The 26,135-nt window shown below is 41.8% G+C and overlaps 1 protein-coding gene across 2 annotated transcripts in view; it reads left to right on the top strand.

Moving 5' to 3' along the window:
- The first annotated feature begins 1,329 nt into the window (after positions 1–1,329).
- The window catches only part of LOC115436404 (nuclear factor of activated T-cells, cytoplasmic 1-like), an 88,780-nt gene continuing 63,974 nt past the window's right edge, over positions 1,330–26,135 (top strand). Inside the window, exons 1-6 of one of the 2 annotated variants that reach the window (XM_030159268.1) lie at positions 1,330–1,480; positions 5,093–6,191; positions 8,000–8,159; positions 17,254–17,456; positions 22,670–22,842; positions 24,423–24,563. In XM_030159268.1, the coding sequence (XP_030015128.1) occupies positions 1,351–1,480; positions 5,093–6,191; positions 8,000–8,159; positions 17,254–17,456; positions 22,670–22,842; positions 24,423–24,563 (1,906 nt within the window). In that variant the 5' untranslated portion in view covers positions 1,330–1,350. Of the gene's footprint in view, positions 1,481–4,014; positions 4,136–5,092; positions 6,192–7,999; positions 8,160–17,253; positions 17,457–22,669; positions 22,843–24,422; positions 24,564–26,135 lie in introns of those variants that run through there. The other variant, XM_030159269.1, reaches the window with a different exon arrangement.

A 26,135-nucleotide genomic window follows, 5' to 3' on the forward strand; every position in this document is an offset into this window, starting at 1 on the left:
TCTTTGTACAAATACAATAAAACTAATACAAAATGGGAAACTGTTCCATGTCTGTGCAGAAATGACATGCATGCAACAATCACAACAAATACACAGAAGAAAATTATAATAATTACAATATACACACAGAATATAAATACATACATACATAATATAAATAAATACAGAATAAAAATACATACAGAATAAAAATACACACAAAATAAAAATACACACAAAATTTAAAAAAATACAGAATAAAAATACACACAGAAATAAATATATTGTACTGTATTATCAGCTGAAGAACTATATCCAATAATAATAATAATAATAATAATGTTACAACTATTACAAGTACTACTACTACTACTAATAATAATAATGTTACTACTATTACTACTACTAATAATAATAATGTTACTAATATTACTACTACTACTACTAATAATAATGTTACTACTAGTACTACTACTACTACTAATAATAATGTTACTATTAGTTCTACTACTACTACTACTACTAATACTAATAATAATAATAATAATAATAATAATAATAATGTTACTACTACTACTACTACTACTAATAATAATAATAATAATAATGTTACTACTACTACTACTACTACTAATAATAATAATAATAATAATAATAATGATGTTAATACTAGCGCTACTACTACTACTACTACTAATAATAATAATAGATGTTTTAGGGTCAGATTATTTCCTTTAGGGGTTAAATATGATTCTAGTCTCTGATCCAGCCGTTGAACAGGTTGACTTTCCCACATGGATGGTGTTTCAGAAGGTGGATCCAAACCAGGATTCCTTAGATAACACACCCGCGCACACCTCCTCCTCCCCCCTCCTCCTCCTCCCACCTCCTCCGATGGGATCCCAGGGTGGAACACATCATCTGCCGGTCCAGGAGGTTGCAGGAGCCGGTCGCGTCATCCGTGGATGGGCGGCGCGTTGACAGAGGCGCGGAGGGTGTTTTCCAGCTTTAAAAGCTCCGGAGGCGGCCCCCTATGACAAACAGAGCGGCGTCATCGACCTGGGGGAGACTCTAGAGGACCTGCAGTGGGCTCCGAGGCTTCACACTCACCTCCAGTCCGGTACCTGCGGCGCTCTGCACTATCCACCAGGACGCGTGATCCGGTGCATTTAGCGCACCGAACGACCGACCGAACCACCGATCGACCGACCGACGCGCACTTAACACCAAGTTGTCGCGCGGAGTCCTTTTACGCATGATGCTTTTGTTGCCCGGTGTATGAAGCCGAGTGTCTGTTGCACTTCTACCGCCGGTGACAGCTCCGTCCAGTGTGACGCGCACGCAGGGGAAAGTTTGCGCATCGCTTGTTGAATGCAGGATACCTTCTGCGTCAGCGTCCATTCCAAGTTGAGCTTTGGAGCAGCAGCAGCAGCAGCCGCGGAGGAGCGGGTTGTCCAGCTTCTGTCCTCTGTCAGCGCAGATATGAAGTCAGCAGAAGAAGGTAAATACAAACACTGCAGAGACTTTGGACAGGACTGGCTCTGACTGGCACGGAAACCCAATGCACGCTCTGATTCTGAGAGTTTGAATTATCTGATAAGGAAATACAGAAATACATACAGTCTTAAGGTTAGGGACCTCTTCAGATGTGTTTATTTTACTTATTTATTTACCTTTATTTAACCAGGAGGTCCCATTGAGATTAGGAACCTCTTTTGCATGGCAGACCTGTCCAAGGTATCAGCCAAAACAACAAAAAACACAATTAACAACTAGAAAAGCACTCGGAGAGCTCAGACCTCCGCCAAGGCAGATTTACCCCCCCACACACACACACAATCACCACCAAAATTTAACCATTTGTTCCTTGTGCCTGTATCAACATTTCCTGAAAATTTCACCCAAATCCATCCATAACTTTTTCAGTTATGTTGCTAACCAACCAACAAAACAAACAAACAAACTCTGGCAAAAACATAAAAAAACACAACAACAACAACTATTCAACCATAATGGCATCAAGAAAAACAGTAACACTCTTCCTTCACTGCATTCTCCATGATACTTTTAAAATCATAAATAGAAATGAATGTGTGTTAGTTTTACAGTTTTTTTTTTGTTTTTTTTTTTGAAGATTATTCCATGACCATGGTGCATGGGAGGAAAATGCTGTTTTTCCAAAGTCTGTCAGTAAGATTCAGTTACTTTAAAGATATAATTTTTCATCTTTTTGTCTTGACTTTTCCCCCTTAAGGCTGTAACTGTCAGACTTTTCACCCCCTGGTTTTCAGCTCTGCAGGGGAATTAAATTAGCGCTTGCACAAAACGTGTTGAGTGTCATGATGCACCCATTCTGCATCCACACCATTAGGTGTCTCCAGCTGTCCTCGCAGGTGTCTCCCATCAGCAGGCTGCCGAATTTCAGTCGACCGGGGTGGTTGCACCTCCGCCGTCACCTGCTCTCACCTTTCCAAGAGGCGCACGTGAAAATGGGGCATGTTGTGTGGTTGGAGGTCAGGGGTCACCGGCTCTGCTCTGAGGGGGTCTTAACGGTTGAGTGGCTGATAGTCTTGTTTTAACCCTTTATAGTTCACTCATAGAAATACTCTGAAATTCAACCGTAGTGTGTTATTGCAGGACAGAACAAGACTTTATTACTTTTGTGAAAATTTTCAATATTTTTTTATTTTCATGTAGAAAATCAAGGTCAATGAAGTTACCATATTTGGTCCCTTACCCATAAGTGTCAAAAAAAAAAAAAAAAAAAAAAATCCAAGATGTAAAAACATGTAAGGTGAAAGGAAAATGTATTTTAGAACATTTTAATAATTTAAGTTGTGGTCCAGACCCCTGCCCACATCCACATGATCCCTTTGAACATCATTCCTAACATTAGTACTGTTACTTCACGGCAGATCCACTCACTGTTCATGCACAGGTGGACCTTACAGACCCTGGAGACCACATTGGACCTGAGACTGTTGCTGTCACTGTCTTATGTATGTGGAAATTACCAAAAATAGTCACTTTCCCGATAAAGGGTTAATTCAGAGTCTTCTAGCGCTGATGTCACTTTTTTTTTTTGTTATGTTTTTGTGGATTTGGGATTTTCTTGTCGTCTTTGAGGTTTCAGATGGACGGGTGCAGGCTCTATTATTATTCATTTCAGTCCCTCAGACCTAAGCCTCATAATCAGTAACAGACATATGTGTGTGTGTGTGTGTGTGTGCGCGTGTGTGTGCAGGGATGCCGGCTATCTTCTTTGACAAGTAGACGCATGTAACCACACACGGCTTTAACAGTGCTCTGAGGGCCGCTGTATCACCACACAGACTTGAACACATGCACAAAAGCACAGATCCACAGACTCACACTGGACTGGTTTAGTGCCAGGGCTCAAACTCAGCCATGTGCGATAAGTGCCCCCCCCCAGTCTTAGTTCCAGAGGCTGCAGATGACTTCTATGGGCGACCACCTATCTCTCCCTGAGGTCCCGTCAGTCTGAGCCCAGCCTAGACCACAATTCCCGTGGATAAACCCATCCATTCTTTAGTCACGCTGGTTTGCTCGTGGGGAAGAGAGTGTTTTGATCTCGATAGCATAATTGAGAGAAATTGCGGCGGACGGAGAGAGCACACGCTATAATCTGTGTGATAGTCAGTGTTTGCAAATTAACTCTGCTTACACCGCATTCTGAATGCACTGCAAACAATTGTCGGAGCCGTGCTTTTATATTGCAAGGGGTGACTCATTTTATTTTTCTTTCATTTGCTTCACCCCACAAATTATGATCTGGTGTAGAAGTCGATAGTTCAGCAGATGTGACGCGTGTCACTCGGAAAAGCCAAGTTTCAGAAGAACCATGCAGCAGAGAGTGAAAGCCCCAGTGTGTTTGAGTGGGTGTAGAGAAGTATATTACAGCACAGTGCACTGATCGGGCATGCATTCTGAAGGGGAAAAAAAAAAAAGAACAGCTGCAGCTCTCAGGAAAGTCAGTCCAGCCAGACAAAAGGCAGCGACTTAATGCAAAAAAAAAAAAAAAAAATTTACTGCAGAATTTCTGAGGCGAAGATGAGTTTCCAGAATGAGGAGCAGGAGTTTGATTTCAGCTGTGTGTTTGAGTTCAGCCCAGGCGTCCAGCATCAGCCCGACCAAGGTGCGTTTGACTGTTACCTTTTATTACACGCTGCCGTCAGAACAGGACTCCAGAGTGTGTGGCCTGACATTTAACTCCGCTACACAAATTACTGACGACTATTTTAGTCCAGATTCTACAATAACTGAAATAGTTAAACTTCATTGAACTTGTTAGTATATTTAAGCTGTGTGATGCGCGTCACATAATCACCTCTGAAAATAAACACTCGCAGACTAATTTTAGACCGCCTGCCCACATATTAAGTTGTGTGTGACAGATTCATCATTTCATGTGATGCATAGCGCTATGCTTGACAAATATAGCAGGCTACATGAAGGGGAATGCCCTTCAGACTGGATGGAATTCATTCTGAGATCACACCGTTGACATTATCAATTAAAGACAGAGTTGAGGTGTACATGTGTGAATGTAGCCCAGACGGAGCTGCTGTAAGTGCATGTGCCTCCGTCTGCCTTCACCTGTCATTACACTTGTCTCCTCTTTGATTTCTTTGTGCATTTGCTTGTGTGTGTCTTTGTTGGTGCATCTGTGTGTACCGCTACAGCAAACTCTCTTTGACTTAATCACAAGCTCAGAGCGATGCAAGAGTGCTGTCAGTTTTCCACAGGGGAGGGCCTAATTCACTCAGTGAGTGATGCAATCAATCAAATAAAGCATCCATCAGCGCTGCTGGAGGAATTCCTGTAGAGTACATATGACAGCAGGGAGTGCCAAGTAGGGTCTGAAAGTGGCTGCACAACTTGTGACTATACAGCAACCACGTCCAGGAACGTCTGAGATGACTACTAAGCCCCTCCAGATGTTTATATAGTACAGAAAGACTTATTGATGAGTTTTGTGAGGGGGCATTGTTCTGAAGTATGACCACAGATAATTACTCCCATAATGAAATGAGTCTGAGTACAGAAACATGTCCTTCATATTCTCATGTTGTGCTTTTTTTTTTTTCCCCAGACGCTTATAGCTACACACCAAATGTCAGCCTGTCCCTTCCGCTGGGCATGGGAAACCCCTGCCTGGCCACGCAGTACCACACCTTACAGAACAGTCCGGTCATCTCCGTCACCTCCTGCCACCAGACGGGCTACAGCCTCCAGAACGACAACCACGCCCCCTCCGGCTACTATCTGCCCCATGGCCTCAGACCCAACGGGGCACCAGCTCTGGAGAGCCCCAGAATTGAGATCACTGCCTACAGTCAGTATCCGGAGGACGAAGTAGAAGAGAGCAGCAGCGAGGACAACGTCATCAAACGAGGCGTCAACTCTATCGTGACGCTGACGCTGCCCAATGCAGAAGGTTACCGTGACCCCAGCTGCCTCAGCCCCGCCAGCAGTGTTTCCTCACGCAGCTGCAATTCTGAAGCTTCTTCCTATGAGTCCAGTTTCTACAACTACGACAACTCCCCACAGAACTCCCCCTGGCAGTCTCCCTGTGTGTCCCCCCGAGGCTCATCTTCGCTCCTGTCCTGCCCTCTTGCCAGCGGACCCATCGCCTCCCCCCACCATTCCCCCTCCACCTCCCCTCAGATAGGAGCGGTGGCTGAAGAAGCCTGGCCGGCTCAGCCTCGTGGCTCCAGGCCTGATTCTCCATCCGGCAGTGGTGGTGGTGGCGGGGGCAACGGCGGTATAGGGAAAAGAAAGTACAGTTTCAATGGCGCTCCCTTCCGTCAGACATCCTGCTCCCCCACCCAGTCTCCCACCCCCTCCCCCCATGGATCCCCCAGGGTCAGTGTCACCGATGAGAACTGGCTCGCCAACACCAACCAATACACCAACTCTGCTATAGTGGCTGCCATCAACGCCCTGACCACCGATGGGGTGGTAGACATGGGGGAGGGGATCCCAATCAAGACCCGTAAAACCATGCTGGACCATTCCCTCTCCATGAGCCTGAAGGTGGAGCCTGGTGGTGAGGACCTCAGTCCTGAGGGGGAGCTCTGCCACGAGGACTATCCTTCTCGTCTGGGCCTCAAGAAGGAAAACTACTGTGGGGGTTTCCTGGATGTGCCTCAGCATCCGTACTCCTGGTCTAAACCCAAGCCTTACCTCAGGTATGTGGCACTGCTCTGTTTACTCAGAACTGCACAAAAGTTAAACATGCATTTACTAAATAAAAGGATAAAATACCAGAACTGCAAAGTTTTCTGAAACTGTTGCTGTAGAAAGAAGGAAAAAAAAAAAAAAAAACAGCAACTGCTGCCTTGAAATTGGTTTGACAAGCAATGAAGCACACATTTAGAGTCAGATTTACAGTTTGAGAAAGTTCAGGACTACATTAAAACTTCCAGACTGTGTAAACAGTCCGTCTAATATGGCCTCGTTGTCTTTCTTTACTATGTGTCTCCACTTTTAGACTTTTACTGTCGCTGCAAAGACACAGAAGTTTGAGCTCTGTATCTTCAAAGCCCATATCAAAAGGCAGAAATCCAAAAGTTTCATGCTCCTCACTTCCAAAATGATTCTCAATGGAGTTAAAAATCATTTCACAACACACACAGTTATTATATTCACCTACCTATATCAGTGATTTATTTATTTATTTTTTTCACAATTGAAAAAAAGTGCATTTTTTTCTTCAGTTGTGTCCGGGGCTTTTTTTTTCTGAGCCAATAACACACTTTCCTGTCGGAAATCAAGTGTTTGATTAAGATAGGGAGCAACAGGAAGTAATGGTGACAGGCCTGGCTGAAGGGGAAGCAGTCTGCGGGTTAATCAGCCGGCTCGCTGCCCTGCTCTGTCACGCCGCCGGCCCATCTCTCCCTGTGTAGCTAACGTGATGTCATGCACTGACTGGGCAGATAAAGTCCTGCAGGGGGAAATCAGTTCGTTTTGGGTCAACAAACAGCCCGCAAGTTCCACAACGATGCCAGAGATTGGTTTCAGTCAAGCCACCCTTCAGGTCAGGGGTCTGCGTTTACCAGGCATCCGGCACACAGAAATATTGTCTTGCACATGTTTGTTTTGGTTTAGATATCTCCACGGTGTTCACATGGGAAGCTCCAACTCTCCATCTCGAGAACAATGCTGTTAAGGGAGGCCAGCTGGAGCTCTGAGAAACAGATACCACGCTTCGAGCCTGGGTGACCCTGTTTTAGAGTAAAGCTGTTGTTTTCAGCACTGATGTGGCTCTCCTCTTTAATTTTACAGTTACCAGTTCAGAAAGGATCATAATTATATCAAAGGCCAGGCTGATTGCCAGGATGTGTGAAATTTGTTTTTGTGCCCTAGAAACGTCTTTCCTCCCACTGTCACTGTGTCTGTTTCCACCTGTCACACCATAATACAAAACACATGAGGCTTTAACCAGGGCACATTCTGCTCTCATTTATTTTTTCATAAAATGGCCACTAATTATTACCCAGGCCTGAGGAATTAGGCACGTCAGCGAATGACTTCAATTGATTAGATTACAGACAATGATGGAATGGAGACGGACCAAGCCAGTTGGATTACACAAAAGTGTCCTAATTTGCGGCTAATTTAAAGCAAGTTTAGGAGATTTTTTTGATAGTTGGTAGTGATGGGTCCATGGAAAACGTCACAGTTTGTACTTTGGCAAATCAAATGTGACTTCAGTTTTAAGAATAGAACAGAGAAAAATACACAAAAAGACATTCAGCCTCCATGTGTCTCTGTGTTTTTATTCCAAACAAATAGATGTTCAAATGTAAAACACTCATTTCCTGTTTTTTTAGGAAAGAATAACTAAGCATCATCTGAAGAGCACACATGGTACACATCTACCAACTTCATGTTATTTTATATATCAGCCACTGGCACTGACTAAAAACTGTCAATCAGCATTTGGAAGGATCCGTCCCTTTCAGTTCATAACAGTCAGTGTATGATGTCGTTGCAGCCCTTCTCTGCCGGCCCTCGACTGGCAACTCCCATCATGCTCTGGACCGTATAACCTCCAGATAGAGGTCCAGCCCAAGTCCCACCACAGGGCCCACTACGAGACCGAGGGCAGCCGAGGGGCGGTGAAGGCTCTGTCCGGAGGTCACCCAGTTGTTCAGGTACGCACCGACACCACGTTTACACTGTTGTTTTAGAGTCAGACCCTTCAAGTCCTTAAACTCAACCGCTCTTCATGTGCAAGGGTTTCACTGCTCCTCTCAGACTCACTGGGCTCAGTTATGTATTTATGAGACATAAGCTTTATGTGTTTTTAACTGTGTAATAATTTGCTGTCATTACAGCAGAAGCTTATTTTGATTCACCGCAATTTTTCTTTTCCAATAAAAGCTACTGATTCGGATGTTATGACAGCTTGCCGGAGTCGGAGCCACCATGCAGTTTTGTTCATTATTCTGGGCTACGATGTTCTCTTGACATATTTATCTCTTTCTTTTGTCTTGGTTGGTATATGCTTCTTGTATTTATAAGCAAATATTAAGGAAATCTTAAAAATAGTAGAGGCCTAATGCCGGAACAGTGCCATTTTCTTTAATTCAAGCTCTGCCAAAACGAGAGAAATCATATTAGACTCATACTGGATATACCAAATAATCTGATTTATGATGCCTGTCTCGCTATATCAAGGTTTTCATCAGTAAATTAAAAACCACTGTAAAAGAAACGAGGCAGTGTGCCAGTAGCATGATACTTTCTACGTTTTATGAAGCTCTTCAAGTCTTTTTTGTAACTTGTGCCTGAAGCAGCTCAGTGTCCACACACCACGGTCTATGTTTCTCTATGCGTTTGTAAGCTGTGATATTAATGTTCCCTGAAGCCGGGAGTCAATCTACTGCTGTAAAAGGTCGCTCAGACCAGCAGCAGAGCATACTGACTCAATTAGTATAGAGCAGGACCATCGCCTCTCACTATTGTACTTGGCCAACACTTAAAGTGCACACGTCAGTCTCACCAGGCGCGAAGCACAGAGCTCCATTCTCTGCTCCACTGTCATCACACTGTGCTGACATCTTGGTTTACTCAAGGTGGAGGCCTCGCAGTGCACGACATGCCTGTTCTTATGGTTAGAGCCTGTTTGCATGAAAAATGAAATAACCATATGAATCCAGTAGCAGACTCTGGTAGTAGTTTTCCTATAGATGATAATTAAATATATTGATGCTAGGTCTAATTACCGTATAAAAGGAGCAGCCGAAGCAAACGCAGCACCTGAGAAAACTTTTTGGGCCGGTACAGCTAAAGGTTGGTGGTCCATCTCCTTCCAACACCCAGACATTTTTAACACCACAGCTGTTTTGTAAATAGATGCTGTCAGCACATCCTGGTCTGCACAACGTCAAATGCATTTGACAGCTGTCGGCCGATGTGTCGAGACAAACAGGTCTGTCAACTTTCAGGTTTTCTCTGTAAATATGGGTAATTATTCCAATTCATTACAAACCTTTGTATATCAACATGCAGGTAAATCAAAGTCGTAGCCCTTCACGCTACAGAGGCTAAGCAGACCTCTGCCGTGCACAGCTGTGGCAGGTGAGACTGGTTTTGATTTTGTTTCTGACTCAGTCTGAGGGTCAAGTCATGACTACGTGTCCTGTGTTTCTGTGCATGTGGTGTTGTCCAGATATAGACTGATGACTGGGGTTGTTTATTTCATACTACACAGGCACCAATTTATTGCCATCTTTGAGAGGATGTTTTCAAGTCTTACTGCCTGTGTTGAGCAATTACTAGTAAGTAGTAGTCATGGAGAAAATATGATGACAGCTGCTTTACCGGCACACCTCCCTCTACTCACATAGCTCGCATTTTACTCTTCCTTTCTGGCAAGGAATGATTTATGCCTCTGATTTTGCGTGTGCATTTAATGGGGTTATCTCACAGGTTTCATAACAGTGGAAACCACTGGAAGCATGGCAGCTGGCAGAGAGATTAATCTATAAATATTGGGCAATCAAGTGTGTTGGAAGATGAAATATAGCAGAAAGAGTGCAGTGCCTTTAGGAAGTTTTTGTTTGGAACCTGAAATCTCACATAAATCTGAATCTCTTATTGCTACTCATTGTTCTCTGTTGTGGTGTTGTTGTAATCTTAGAGGATAGGGTATGCTGTGGTCCCCGGTGCCCTGTGGTAATGAGTGGCAGGCGCTGGATCGGTGAGGTGCAGTCAAGGAGAATGAGTCAATAATGACACGGGGGCATGGGTCTAGGAAGCAGCTATGGAAGTGTGTTTTTGTGTGTGTGTTTGTACTTAAGAGTGGAGCAAGTGAGGAGAAAGGTGGGAGGGGGTGGGGGGGGAGTCACTATGCAGCTGGGGCTTGGCTCGGCTGCCCCTGGAGATGCTCTGCATCCTGCTGATTAGGGCCTGGGTGGCCCTGAGGTTGGCTGAGCATGGCAGTAGTGGGGGTGTTGGGTTGGGGGCGGTGTACAGGAGTCAGAATCCTGGCACCCGTCAGGACACCGCCCTCCCTTTTCCATACACCGGTGCCTCCCTCTCTCCCTGGGGGGCCTGAGGATGTCGCTCTATATGAAGCGTTCATCCTTCACCCATCTCCCAAACCCACAGCAGCAGGCCTCCCTCCATTTAAAGCCAGTCATCCACAGCCCTGTTGTTTTTAGCTCATGGATGATCAGACAAACGTGCAATAAGTGGTGGTGACATGTGTATTGGAAAGCAACACTGAATGAAAAAAAAACAGCACGATGAAAAACATTAAAGGATACAGTGTTTCTACAGCCTACACGGTCCCCCAGAGGAACAGTAAGTGACACATAGTCAAAATGAAACCCTCAGCTGATTATTTACTGCTGTCTCACTATCCAATAACAAGTGGAGGTGGTTTGAGACAAATAAACAGGAAAGTTGAACAGCTGCAGTGTTTATCATCATCCTGACAAGCAGACTCTTCTCTGTTTTCTTCATGATCACCAGCTCTTTTTCTCTATTCGCTCGGTGTAAAACTTGTCCTTCCTGCACCAGCTCAATGCGTTAGGTATTCCATCTCTCATATCTCAATCATCTCCTCTGCCCTCACTCTTCAACCTTCACTCCCATCCTCTGCATCTGCAGCCTTTTAACCTCCACTCTTAAGTTTGGTCCACTTTCTGACCCCCATGGCTGCTTTTCCACTTTATTTACTGCAGCAGACCACAGCACCATTAAGGGGATCCAGGGTACTATATCAGCTCCTCTCACACTGTTCCAGACGCTTCCCTTTCTCACCACAGCTATGTCAAATGTCTAAAGGATGATTTTCAAAGTTGTGCTCAGGAAAAAACAACAACCTGGTCTACCTTCACTTAGTGTACCACAGAGACTTTGATTGATGGCTTTTTCCACAGGAGAATAATGGGAATGAGAGAAATTATATTGCATAATTTTCATTGAGATTACAGTGACCAAGGACGTGACCCGGCTGCGATCTGAAATGTGGGTTGATTTGGAGACTTTCGGGCTGAAATTGAGTCAGGAAACGCACAGACATCCGCTCGGTCCTTAGTAACAGCAGACAACAACACCTGTGGCGTATTAGGCCTGTTGCACAGCATGCAGCGCAGTCCTGCATATGGCTAGTTCATATGGGATAATGACTGGCCTATAGGGCTTAACCCTCATACATTCTCTCACCCACTCTCTCATTAAGTCTAAAGCAGCAACAGACATGGTGTAATTTCAACAGGATGTGGCCATCATCCCTATTAACGTGTGCGTGACTTAATACCCATCTCCCTTCCACTGCAACTGTATGTAATGCACATCAAATTTGCAGTATGTTTCCGCCACGACGACATGAAAGACCTTTGCAAACATGTGCTCGCTTCTTCGCATGTGCGGTTTCACCTTGAGATCCGGTGTTGGCTAGCTGCATAATGTCTTAAAGAAACCTCATGATCTACACAACCCTATATTGTAGATGCTAATTGCTCATTAAACGTTGTTCAGTCTGGTGTTTGATATTCAGAAAGCTCGGTGTACCCTGAAGTGCTGTTAGAGCTCAGTCAGGCCTATTATTCATTGCCCAAAGGGGTATTTATGCCACTCTTAAATTGTGGTTCTCCTTCTGCGGGGTTTCTCTTACACTGGTATTGGGCTACCACTAATTACCAGTTAATAACAAGTGGGGAAAAAAAATGCAGTGAAATGTGCATCGTTGTCGCTGGTTTGAGGCGATAACCAGAGAGGCCACGGATTTATGAGGTAAGACACCGTTGGGTAGTTGTGCTCCTGGGGGGGGCACAGCAGTTGTCCCTGCATCATCTTACTCTAATGCTCCATAAGTAAGGGTTGATATTTCTTATGGCAAGCCTCGCCGGTGACAAAGCCGTACTTTTTATATGTAATTTGGACCCTCGCTGGTCTAGACATGGGCTAACGTTTGAAAGCTTGCCCTAAATGACATAACTCTGGAGGGCTCCGTTCAACACAAACTTTGAGGGATATGGCTGTTTGGTTGCTTATAAAAAAGAGAAACATTTGGAGCTATGGAAACGCAGCACGTTAAGAGATTGCATATGTTGCCTGTGCATTGAATATGGGGCGCTGGAGAGATTAGCAGGGCAATGGAGTAAAGTCTGGAAGGAGAGACAACTTGGATGAGTGTACATTTAATTGGGTACAGCAAAGGCTGGCTGTGCGACTGTCAGCACTTGACAGAGGGAGAGGAGCGTGATAATGGGAAAAGGTCTGAATCTGCTGTTGGATTTCTCCTCCCTCCCTCAGTCTCTCCCCTCCTCTGCAGCTTTCAGTCGTCTTCTTCTTGCTTCTCCTCAATTCTCTGCGCCACGTGGACTTCTACAAGTCATGACATTTCTCCAGGCGGTGATGAAATCGCTGCAGCCCACTCCAGCCCTGTAGACTGTATTCACACTCAATTTCGAGTCAGACACATCAAATTTACCAGCAAGTAATTATTCACCAGAGCATTCAACTCCATTATTTTCTATTGGGGCCAGGTGCAGGTAGGGCCGACAATGTCAATACTTATGAAACGGAGGAAAACAGTATGCTGATCAGCTAAAAAAACACCTTCAATGACCTTCTGTGATTTATGACAAATGATTTTCACTGAGAAAAATAACTTTTTGGCTTCATCAGCTCTACTGATGATGCTGGTGTCACTGTGAACCCTCCTGTCCTTTTTAAGCTCAACAACTTCACATGTCAACACAACTGACCCAGACAATACAGCTGCATACAATTATACAATTAATGCATCAGCTGCCATATCCACAATGTTTTACTTGAGCCTGGAGCTATCAAAAATGGCTCGTGCAACAGTGGCTTGCGGTGTGAGGTGTAAATGGATCTAGCTTAAACAGTGGCAGAAGTTGGCACTCCGAAACAGCTGCAAATCAATCCTGGATTCAAACTTGGTTTAGATTATCTCAAAATAAATATACAGTACGTGTGCCAGAGAGTCTGCAGTTTCAGCTCAAAAGGCTCATCTGTTGAAAATTAGCTGCTCTCCGGTTCAACCTTATTGGCAGAATTAGACACAAATACGAAGCTGAGGTCACAGGTGTGTGTGAAGCCTCTTTGGTCTGCCCACTCTTAAAGTTTATGACAGTATCTCAGCTCTCCCCAATTTTATTCCTCCTTTGAGAATAAAATGAAGAAGTAAGTTTTGCACTCTGCTCGTGGTGTGCGTTTGAGTGAGCATCGCAGAAGTTTAGTGGAAGCAAAGGGGGGCTGAAGGGAGAGGGTCAGGGGAGCACATATGGTAAAAGAATCGGGGGAGGTTGCCTGGGGGGGGGGGGGACTAGACCGCCTTACTTTGCTGCTGGGAAGACCAGCGTCACCAGGAGGACTACCTGACCTCATTAATCACTTCCTCTCCTCCATGAGGTCATGATGGCTTTGAGTGAGGACGCCACCATCATTGTGCGCTACCGCAAGTGGAGTGAAGGGATAAAGACCCCCCTCCCTCCTGCCTCTCTTGTGGGCCTCCATGCAGCCACGTGGCGGCTGAGGTAATGGTTGGAGGTCACTGAGACATCCAGAGAAGTCTACTGAGGCAAAAGTGACAGACGACACGGCTTTGCAACGCGGCTGCCTGCGTTTTATTAAATCATAAGGGAACGTCATGCAATTTAACGCTCCGGTGTTTTAGATTTGTACCTCATGGTCCACCATAGCAGTCTCACGAGTCAATACACCAGTAACTGGTAGCATGTGCGGCTATGGATAATTACCTCTGGTGACACCATAAGTAAAATATAACAAGCAGAGCGGGGTCTGCCGGTGAGATCACCACATAGATGAAGTGGTCCCTCGGGAATCCAAGACTTCAAGAAGCTCCTGACCTCGGCCTAACTCACTGATGACTAGCATGTGTGACTAGCGCACAGGTCAAGACAGCTGCTAGAGACACTATGTGGAGCTCAAAAGAAAAATAGGACGATTGGAACTAAACTTGAATGACAGCCTTAGTTTTTCCTTCTTTGATGTCTGAATCAGAGAGGAAAGCCAGATAACCACTGCTGCTTAGATTATTGAGACATATGGATATGTATTATACCCTAATGACAAGTCATACCCTCTCATATTCATCAATTAATACTGAAAAATGCAGAACTAGAAAGAAAAGAAACATACCCACAGCCTCGTCCCAAATCCACAGACGAACAGTATTTAATCTTCATGATTATTGTCAGGCCAGACAACGTTTAATACATTATCCAGACGGATGTGTTCCCTTGGTGTCCATGACACTTTAGTGCTCATTTCCATAGACTTCCAGTGACGTACCTCTGCAGCCTTCCACCAGTCTTCCTCTTCTTCATACCCCTATTCCTGACCAACCTCACAAAAGGTAATTATAAACCCATTAATCAGATTATGTCATAGGTTACATGTGGTCTGCATTTTGTTATATGACTCAGTCTGCTAGATAAACAGCAGAGGTCTTTTATTCCATTCAATGGTACCGCTGGTTTCACTCGAATGGAGCTCAAAGAAAATTGGTCTGAAGTGATGTGCTGGTGTGCGCCGGGTAATCGACCAATTTGTGACCGGTTTGATTTTTCAGATGACCGTGGTTTTAGTCTGATCCAGACTTGAGTATCCAATCCCTCGAATGTCAATAAAATGTCACGTGTGTCAAGTAGCCACCTGAGTGGATCAGCGGCGGTCCAGCTGGTTGTCTCGGTCACTATTTTGCCAGACGGATTCGTATGTTTATGAGCAGTTTCTCGGTTTGAAGAGATGTATAAACTCTAACCAACATCCGTCCATTTGACCGTCCGACCACTGCGCACCACGAAAAGCAAGTATATCCTGGGAGGTCCATAGTGTGTAAGACTTGGTTCTACCAGAAATCCACATTTGGTTGGCAAATTATTCTGGTCAGAAATCACACACAAAGTATCGGTTGTCCTTCACCACAGAGAGGAATCTGTAATCCTGCCTGAATGTTCATACTTTTGACCCATTACACACTTGCTTAAATCATCAAATTATGTTACTTTAGACGCTGTTAGAAAATGATCCAGGGATGCCTAATGTAAATTGGCTGCTCCAGTTTATATTTGAAGTGCCGTTGACCCCAAAGTCAACACTACTTCTTAAACTATGCATGGCCTTGGAGTATTTTTTCTGCCTTTTTTTTTTTTTTTTTCGAGATTTGATCTTTTTATTAGCTGAGCAGTAGCAGCTAATGGAGGCCTGCTAGAGGAAGTGGTACTTGTTTGAAGTGGTGGTTCTGATACCGGAGTCTCTTTCATCACAGTGGGACATAGTCTCTGAGCCTTAATGGAAATCATAATGCATGTTCATAACTGCCCAAAGGCTCGGCGGCCGGATCCTGTCTGCATGTCGAGCACCGTGAACTTTTCTGCTGTCGTTACTGTTAATATTCAGGTGTGAGGTTTAGCCAGTTGACAATTACCGTTTTACCCAAAAGTAACGTTTTTACTGTTGCACTGCTCGTTATGGCAGTTCATATATTTACGATAATACAAAAGTCCTGGACTGTTCTGCATCAGCCTCCTTTATTTGCTGGTGAATTTGAGAAATTAAGTTATTTATATGCTCAGAAGATTCATTCCACTTTAATGTAAGGATTGTAGAATTTTAGAGCAAAACCAAATTTTAAAATGACATTTTACTCGATGATTTCTGCTTCTAATTTTGTTTTTGTTCTTATTTATCCCCCTTATAACAAACAAATAAAAGTAGTTCCTAATTAAAGTTTCAGTTCATCATCACATTATCTTCATTATCTTTCGAGTCAAATGTACAAATCTATAAAAAAAAACTTGAAATATATAGTGATTGGCATTTATTTGACACTACCATCGATGAAAAAAAGTGTTGCATATGGTGTGTTGATGTATGCATCTGCGCTTTAATTCGTTATATTTGTAACAGAAGAACAACAGCAAGATATATGCCATAAACCAACTGCACTTTATGTACTTATGTATTTTAAATTGTATTCTATTGTGATTTATTATATTTTTAAATGGTATTTTAATTGTATTTTGCACTGTAACGCAATTTGTGACAATTTACTTACTTGCTTATATTTGGAATACTGTTAAAATAATATATCTAACCGACCTCTACATTGGACAAACTAATGCTTATCCAGTTTCCTGTGACATTTTTATTCCATCCTGTAAATCTCATATAAATAACATAGACATGGGAAATAAATAATGGACCTTATGAAGTGTGAGATGTGGCCCTTGTGGCAGAGTGAAGATGGTTGGCTTTGTTTCTTAATTTGTCTCTACAAGGGTCACTTTCATGTGAGACGTCAACGTCTGGATTCTGTGTAGGCACTTTTTCTTTTTTAATGGCAGCAGCACCATTTTAATGAACAGTGAAGTGATAGAAATCCAGCTTCTGTATCAGCCTCCAAGTCGACTTTACCCTGGAGAGCCGAAGCCCAGACAGCCTCAGAGACATCCAAAGTTCTTTCACCTTCAGCTGAAGGAATGTAGAACTAGTTAAAAAAAAAAAAAGAAAAGCAAAGACCACTGAAAAGGGGTCTCCAACCCAACCAAAAAACAAACAATGAAAAGGGGCTTATTTTTGCAGCCCTACCACCATGTCAACCCTATCATTAAAGGCCTCTTTAACTATCAGTAGCTGATGTGCATTCAATGTGTATTTCCTAAATGAGGGGTTGCCTGACATGGGGGGTCTTAAAACCTGATGTTGGCTCTCACCTGGGTTTCTTTGTTGTCCCGCCAGCTTTATGGCTACATGGAAAGCGAGCCGCTCACCCTGCAGCTGTTCATAGGGACCGCAGACGACCGCCTCCTGCGACCACATGCCTTCTACCAGGTCCACCGCATCACCGGGAAAACCGTCTCCACCGCCAGCCATGAAGTCATGCAATCCAACACCAAAATCCTGGAGATCCCTCTGCTGCCTGAAAACAACATGAGAGCCATGTGAGTCGCTCCTGGTCCGCTATCCATCTTTTTCTTTCCACATTTTTTCCTCTAGGAACCGCTACTTTGAAAAACACACAAAAGCACAATTTCATTCTCTCTCTCGACACCTTCGTCTTTGCTCTACAAACAGAATGCCTGATGATAGCTACTGTACAGCGCACTCGTCCATATAGCACTTGAAAACTTGAGTTATTTCACCCCAGGAGATGCAAGAGCTTAGTGAGTGAAAGAGCACTGAGTGTATTTGACTCTGTTTTGACACTTGGAGAAACTTGGTAAATGGGAGGGTGGTAAGGGTTAAGAGTGCAGAGCTGCAAGGGTGAAAGAAAGTCTTGGAAGACATATTTCTTCAGCAATTACCAGACTGGAACTGGAAGGGTGGCCACTGCACTTGTTGGTTAAATATGTAAAAAATAATATGAGGTCAAAACACCATATTTGAAATCTCTCTGACGGGATATTTTAGAGACAATTTGACAGATTAGTGTCGCTAAATGACTTACATTTTTACTTTTAAATTCATTTTTGCTTTAGTTGGATAATAGGGATCATCAAAAACAAGGAGGTACTTTATATTGAAATAAATGTTGGAATGACAATTAATTAAAGTTTGCTCTCTGATGGGGCATTACTGTGTTTTGACCCTATATTAAATTAAAGGAGACACTCTGTTCTTTTTATTTACGGCACCTTGTCAAACTTTAGTCCAGATGTGTAATTAATTAAGATAAGAACATGCGTCTGTCACTGTGAACATTTCCCGTCCTATCACTTTACGCAGGTTTTCCACACTTTTCTCCACATATGAGGTAACATTAGTGTTTACTAGTGTGGTCAGTGACACACTCTCAGTTTACCTTTCAGACAGTTAGCGTCAGTGCACAGAGCTGGTGTAGATCACCGCTGGCCTCTGGTGGTCCCCCCAGACCTGCCGTCCTCCAGGCCTGAGCTCTGCAGTGTGTCCAGGCAAGAGCTCCTGTCCTGGGGCTCCGCTGGGTTTGTTGGACCAGGGCCCAGAGCTCTGTACTGGATAAAACCATAGTGCATAGGTTACATAAGGCTGTTACATCGTTCTAAGACTCACCCTATTTAAAATGCTTTTTAATAAAATCAACTGAATCCATCTCTATCAACTTAAGATGTAAATGTAGATTTTAACCCTTTAACCAAAACCATCTACTGATCTAAACTGTTTAATACCTGTTGATCCACTAATCCTATCAATCCATGTAAATAACTGGTGTAAAATACAGTTCTTCATCTTTTCATGGTCATCAGATATGACCCATTTGGATGTTCAGAGGCTTCGTAGTTACCGTGGAAACACCATCATCTTCTACAACATTGATTCTCCAGTCAAACCCATGGAGTTGAATAGAACAGAATATAGAATAGAATATATCTTTATTGTCATTGTACAACGAAATTAAAAAGTGCAATCCTAAAGGGTATGTTCATCTGACATAAAAAAAAAAAAAACACATACACAATCACACTCGCATAATAAATAGATTAAAAAAGTAAAAACACACAGACACAATCACACTCCCGTAATAAATAGATTAAGAAGTAAAAACACAGACACAATCACATTCTATTGCACTATCTTTTAGCAGCATTGAGTGCATTTACTGCAGTGGGGTAGAAGCTGTTGGATCAATGACAGTGGATGGACACACTGGGTTTATGTTCTGTTAATGATAGAATTAGCTGAAAAAGTCACTTTTCAGTTTTATGTTTTAATATAATATATAAACTAGCGTGTTGACCCGTGGGGAACCCCGGGTTCTAGATCCTCTGATCCAGTTCATTCCTTTACTTTATTGGTAAATTTCGCGGTCATTTTCAGTTGAATAACCTCTCAGCTGACATGTCTGTTTCTGCACAGGAAATTTGACACCATGACAACGTGGCCCTATTGTTTATCTGCTGCTAGGTAACCCACTTCAGTGATGATTCTATGATTCTGGGTATAGCTACGTGATTGGCCATTGGGAGGCTATTTTACTCCAAAATTACCAATATCTCCTAAAATATTGGTTCTATCAACTTGCTGTTTTCATTAGTCTGTTCACTGACCAAAAATCCATAAGTATGACAAACTGCAGCAGTCAGCTCTGTACGAAGTTAGCGTGATGCTCGAGACACACAGTCCACTTCCCTTTTATAATATAGGATATTAAAATTATTCAATAATTTTAATATAATGTTGATAAATCATTTTCAGGTTAAATGTAGAGAAAAAAAACATTTGTAGAACAGTTCTAGATCTTCATAAAACATGGCATGGTGTAAAATTACATTAAACTTACTCTGCACCTCACATATTGTGTCTTTAATCCACTTCCTGTGCATTTTAGTTATATCTCCAACAGTTTATCTCATCCTTTTTACGGTTTTAGTTTAAATATCTTGTATTTTATTTTAAAATTTGGCAGCTATTAGAGTCAAATACTTGATTTTCACTGAAAAATGGAAAATACAGAGGAGAATATAATAATAAATGATGATAAATCACTTAGAGAGGGGTAAATTTAGGGGAAAAAGTCATTTGGATGTGGCCACAAATATAGTTCCAGGTCTTTAAGGGTTAAACTCTGCTCCTCTGGTTGGGCATGGATCATTTTACCATTTGCACTGCTTTACACTATGATTTCCACCAATACCACAATACTCCTCAAATTGTATCGTATTTAAGGGCGCCCCTCTCCTGTATGACTTAATGTGTCCCCCAGGATGAACATGATATTGTATAAAAATATTCAAGAGGAAGTTTCTTTTCCCTTTTGTCGTCAGTGCAAATACTGAAGGAGAAGGAGTGAACATTTTGTCTTTCTAACCGTCCAAATGAAAGGTCAGAGACAAAGCAAAGCATTTAACCATCTCTTTCCACTGAACTGTTCAACACTTCTCTTGATAACAGACACATCTTTGTGGTGCCAGATGCAGACAGTCCAGAAGTACGCTCAAACTTTGTCCTTCTTATCTCATTCCTTGGAAAGTTCATCGTATTCCCTTAAAAAGGAGCTTCATTTGGAGTAAAACTGTCTTGATCATGATCATTACAACATGGAATCTGAGCAGTTATCTGGTTTGAATTCACCTAAAACTTGACTTTTATCTAATCTTAACATAAAATGGACAAATGATCAATAAATTAAAAAAAAAGAGTAAGTGACTGCTATCATTATGTGTTATTTTAAAATGATACGCGTGAGATAACGGTAACAAGCAAAGCTGGTTGAAGCTGAAAGAAAAAGGGGTTTGTGTTTTAAGAAAAGGGTTTTTTTGTTTTTTTTTCATTAAACACGAAACTGAAGTCAAAGGGAAAAATGGATTGGTATAAAACCTGACATTTACCATGTTCCAGGAATAGTGCCCAAAAAACCTACCATGTAAAATAACTGAAATGCCAAACCATATCCCATTTGTATTCCCTCACTTTTTACCAGCCACTCTTGTTTTATTTAAATTCATGAAAGGCCAGACTCAAAATGATTGCATTTTTTCCACAAAGAAATTTTACCCCTTTACCTCCCAAATTGTCAAATGAAATAAATAAAGACAGACAGCTTTAAAAAAAAAAAAAAAAAAAAAAAAAAGGAGTCGTGCAACACATGGCAATGATTAAATCCTAAATCTATGAACTGTTAGAACAGTGTGAAGGGGATGGATGGGCTCAGTCAAATCACAATAATGGGATTAACTGTTTACTGAATGTGGACTTGGAATGACAGGGGTCGGGGTGTTGGATCTGGATAATTCCTGGACCTCTGTGACCTTCGAAAACCTTGATGTGAAGTCATTAAGGTCCAGCTCTGACTTTGATGACATGCTGTATTAATAATGACACGGCTATGCTCTAGTGGGTTTCCACCTCATGATCTAGAACGTTATTGGGTCATAACGTGCACGACGCTTTTCTTAGTGTCTCTGTTTAAACTGTAGATTTGAGGGGAAAAAATCTGCCCCATCTGAGCCCATAGTTGAACTTAGATACTGATCCTGAACACAAAGGATCAAGATTTCTTTTTCTTTTTTTGTCAGACAGATGGAAAAAAGGTGATGTTTTACCTTGACATGTTTTCAGCTACAACCTGTTGGATGTTACTGGGATGTGTCATTGTCAGCTGTTTTATCCAGGTTTGCCAGACAACAGGGGATGATTATGTCCCTGACTGCCTGGGTCAGTGTATTTTTTGGTAATTGGATTTTCTTTTCGGAAACAAAAGAAAAACTAGTGGTTAATTGATTTTTGTTTTAAAATAGATGAATTGAAATTGAATTTTATTTATTGGGAAGAAATCTATTTGTGTTAATCTGATTTCACATAATCAGATAAAGATCACATTGTGCTGTTTACACGGTCACTTGAATATAGGGATGTAACGATTACCGGTATAATGATAAACCGTGGTAAAATTGCAGACGGTTAGTATTACTGTTTAAATTCTAATGATCATGATAATCGTGTTTGACTACCGCACTTTTAGGGGAAAAAACCCTGTTAAGATCTGCTTTTATGTCAAATAATTGAATGTAGTTTTATTTTATTACAATTTTTATTTTATATACCGAAGATTTAGTACCAATATTCACTTTTAAAGTCTTTGAAAAGGTTCGTTAAGCATCTGTGTGTTTTTCATACAATAAATTATATACATTTTTTAAATCGGATTTTTTTTTTTTTTTTTTTTGCGTTTTCTGTCCTTTTATGTTTATACAGTAGGTTAAAGTGAAAAAATAATAGACAGATGATACAGATGAAGTTGTGCTGAAAAAACAGATCCCAAACATGGGTATAGTAAACATTTGTTTATATAGTATATAAAGGCAAAATCAAAAGGACTGAAAAACAGACAAAATAGGCTCAGACCACTAAGGGTTAATATTTGTATGTTTCTGCAACAGAAGGTACATTGTGCCAATTATTTTATTTGTTTGTTTTTTGTTTTTGTTTTTTTAAATACATCTTTGTTAAATTATTTCAGTGTGTGTATTAGTACTTTTTGAACATTTTGAGCACAATTTCAACAATACTGCGATAATAATGATAATCATGATCATTTTGGTCACAATAACTGTGATATGAAATTTTCATATCGTTCCATCCCTACTTGAACAAACTCCAGAAATCAGCTTTTTATTGTAAACATGAACTCAGTGTCTGAACATGATGCTAAATGGTGGCGTTTCCTTCCTCTGCGCAGAATCGACTGTGCTGGGATCCTGAAGCTACGCAACTCTGACATTGAGCTTCGTAAAGGGGAAACGGACATCGGACGTAAAAACACTCGTGTGAGGCTGGTGTTTCGGGTGCACATCAACCAAGCCAACGGGCGGACGGTGTCCCTGCAGGCCGCCTCCAACCCCATCGAATGCTGTAAGTCACACCCATGCGCATCCACTGTTTTTTTTACACATACGGTGGCTTCCATTGTCGCACTCCAATAAAACGCTACTACGTTATTGCGCGCTGGAACACATTCGGTGCCTGTGCTCCTAATATGCTTTATATCAGGGGTGTCAAACTCATTTTCTTCTGGGGGCCGCATTCAGCTCAATTTAATCTGAACTGGGCCGGACCAGTAAAATAATAGCATGACAGCCAATAAATAATGACAACTCCAAATTGTTTCAGTGCAAAAAATGACATTCAATTATGCCAATATTTACATTTACAAACTATCCAAACAAAAAGGATGTGAATAACCTAAAAAAAAAGAAATTTGGTAAGATATGCAAGTACAATTTTATCAGTATTATGCCTTGACTTTTCATTTCTCCATATGCATTACAGATCAGATCTACAATCACACAAAACATTTAGTAACAGGCAGAAAATAGTTAAAATTGCACTTAATTTTCTTTAGACATTTCAGGGTGTTCATATTTGTTCAAGTTATTCACATTTTAAAGGATAGTTTGTTAATGTAAACATTTTCATTATTTAATGTTTTTTGCACTAAATCAAAGAGAAAAAAATTGCTGTTGTCATTATTTATAGGTTATTATGATATTATTTTTGAGTTTGATGGCCTAACTTGCATTTTGCAAATTCATCCCAGGGGCCAGATTGGAACCTTTGGCGGGCCGGTTTTGATCCCCAGGCCGCATGTTTGACACCTGTGCTTTATATGATCAAAGCAATCTGCCAAAGCAATAGATGCATTGTGTATGATGCCAGACACGTGTTGTCTATCTCGATACAAATTTTATGACTGAATGCGCAAGTTATTGTGGTTAAACCGTCGTATTAGCACAGGTTCCCCTCAGGTCATTTGCCAGCCTTGGTTTTGGCACGGTTGAACGAGTGCATTGAAAGAAACCTCTGTTCTTTTGTCATTTATTTGTGTATGTAGGTGTGATGTTATTTGCACCCAAGGAAGCCAATTAAAGTTAGATGGTGAGACGGAGCTGGCAAAGCAGTTTATGGTCCAAAGTGGAGGTTAATCCGTGTAGTTCATTATTACTAAGGTATATTTAGTGAAGGTTTTTTGCTGTGTTTAGCTTCAACCTACTCTAGACTCATACAGGAGAGTCATAGATTCAATGTAATATGTAATATGAAATACACGTCACCTTGGCTGTGAATTCGATCGCTAAGTCCCAGAGGTCAAAGGTGCGTAACAAGCTATATTTATTGAAGACGTAGACAGGTGGTTGGCCAGAGGCTCCTCGATGGAAAATAACTCAGGATCAGACCGTAAAATATTGTTTTGATGAATTGTCGTCCTTTTTCTGTGTCAGTTACGGAGCAGCTGTTGGCTCAGACCCTCGTAGCGTGGGGTCATGAAATCATCGTATTAAACTTGATAAGCCTGTTTCTCTAAGCAAGAACTGCTGTCGTACTGGCTTGGAGCTGGGTTTGTGCTTCTTTGGATGGACAGTTTATGTCAACTCGTACACGAAGTTGAAACCTGTGGGTGTGTGTGTGTGTGTGCGCGCGTTTCCCTGGAACAGCCCAGCGCTCGGCTCAGGAGCTTCCCTTGGTGGAAAAACAAAGCGTGGACAGTTACCCCGCCACTGGAGGCAAGATGATGCTCCTCAGCGGCCTCAACTTCCTGCCCGACTCCAAGGTGGTGTTTGTGGAGAAGGCCCAGGGTAAGCTGCCGCCGTCACCACGCTATGTTTACTGCCTCTCAATTTCCCCTCTTAATATCTCTTTCAAATGTCTGTGCGCCTCGGCCTCTGCTTGGCGTTTCCTCAGTCTCTCCTCCCCGTCAAAATAGAGCGGGCCTTGCCAAACGAGCCACATGTGGTGTGCATTAAGCCGCTATATTTTTAACCAAAGCGTATTTACATTTGCTGAAGTTTCCATTGCCTGTTCACTGGTCCTCGCCACAAAGTTAAGGAATGAATCACAACCAGGGCATGTGCAACGTCTCTTTCTCTCACTTTCTCTCGCTGCCTTCCTGGCTCCTTTGCTTTTGACATTTAACCCTCTTCTACTTCGACTCGCTCCCTCTTCCACTAATACCGCTGGATTCTGAACCAGCGCTCTGTCACTGACGTGGTTCTGAGTCTATCCAGCTTTGGAACACATTCTTAGTGGGTGGGTAAAAACAAGTTTACTCCAGTTCACAGGTGAGGGATCATTTCCTTGATTGCACCGACTGAATAAAAGCAAAAAGGTCAAGCACAGCGGCGACTCCGAAAACCGATAAAACATGATCCCATCGGTAACTAGGGGTTTAAGAAAATATCGGTTCTGCACTATATTGCGATATTTCATTTCACGATGCTGTATCGATATTAAAAAGTACTGTATCGATATTTTTAGGTATTTATTCAAATGCAGATATTGTGGAGGTTCATTTTTGTTTTTTGTTTATATTTTATTTATTCTTATTTAATACTCTTATTAAATAATGTTCGTTCCTTTGTTGGGATTGAACTAAAATACTGTTCTGATGTTAGTTCTGAACTAACAGAATATGAACATTTGAGCAGGATGTTAAACTAATGTAATGTCTGTAAAACAGAATTTAAATTTGAACACAGGAACATTTTGTGATATAGCATTAGATCCTGTTGCGATCAAATAAAAATGTGTTTAGTATTTCTGCAGATTTCTGCTGTAATTCAATTCTTCAAGGAAATAATCTTTTAAAAAAAAGAAACAAAACCAATAAAAAAAATTGCCTTTTTAACAGTATCGTGATATATCGTGATATATCGTGATATATCGTATTTTGATCCTAGTATTGTGATTTGTGTCGTATCGCCAGATTCTTGCCAGTACACAGCCCTATTGGTAACAATGAAGGCTGAGGATGATGATGGTCCCTGATAAAGTCCTTCAGGTGCTGGTAGTGACGTTAAACCAGACCATCATTAGGAAACACAAAACCGAAACTGGAAAATGGTTTTATTTAAGGGATCGCACATGAATGAACAGGGTCACAGGTGATATAAGAGGTTCTGTTTCTCCTCAGAGTTTATTTCCTTTTGGTTTAACACACATAGAGTACAGCTAAAAAATTCAATTAGAAAAATGGAGAAAAAAAAAAAATTCTGTGTCGTTTCTAACTGTCATCTACAGTTTTCTGTCCTCATGAACTGAAGACAAACCTTACTTTGAACATATTCTTTCTGTACTAAAACCACATATGTCACATATTACCGGAGAAACTTGCTCACAATTCCTATACTGTGAAACAAACTGCATTTAGA

Source organism: Sphaeramia orbicularis, chromosome 16 (genome assembly GCF_902148855.1).
Source record: "Sphaeramia orbicularis chromosome 16, fSphaOr1.1, whole genome shotgun sequence".
Lineage (NCBI taxonomy): Eukaryota > Metazoa > Chordata > Actinopteri > Kurtiformes > Apogonidae > Sphaeramia > Sphaeramia orbicularis.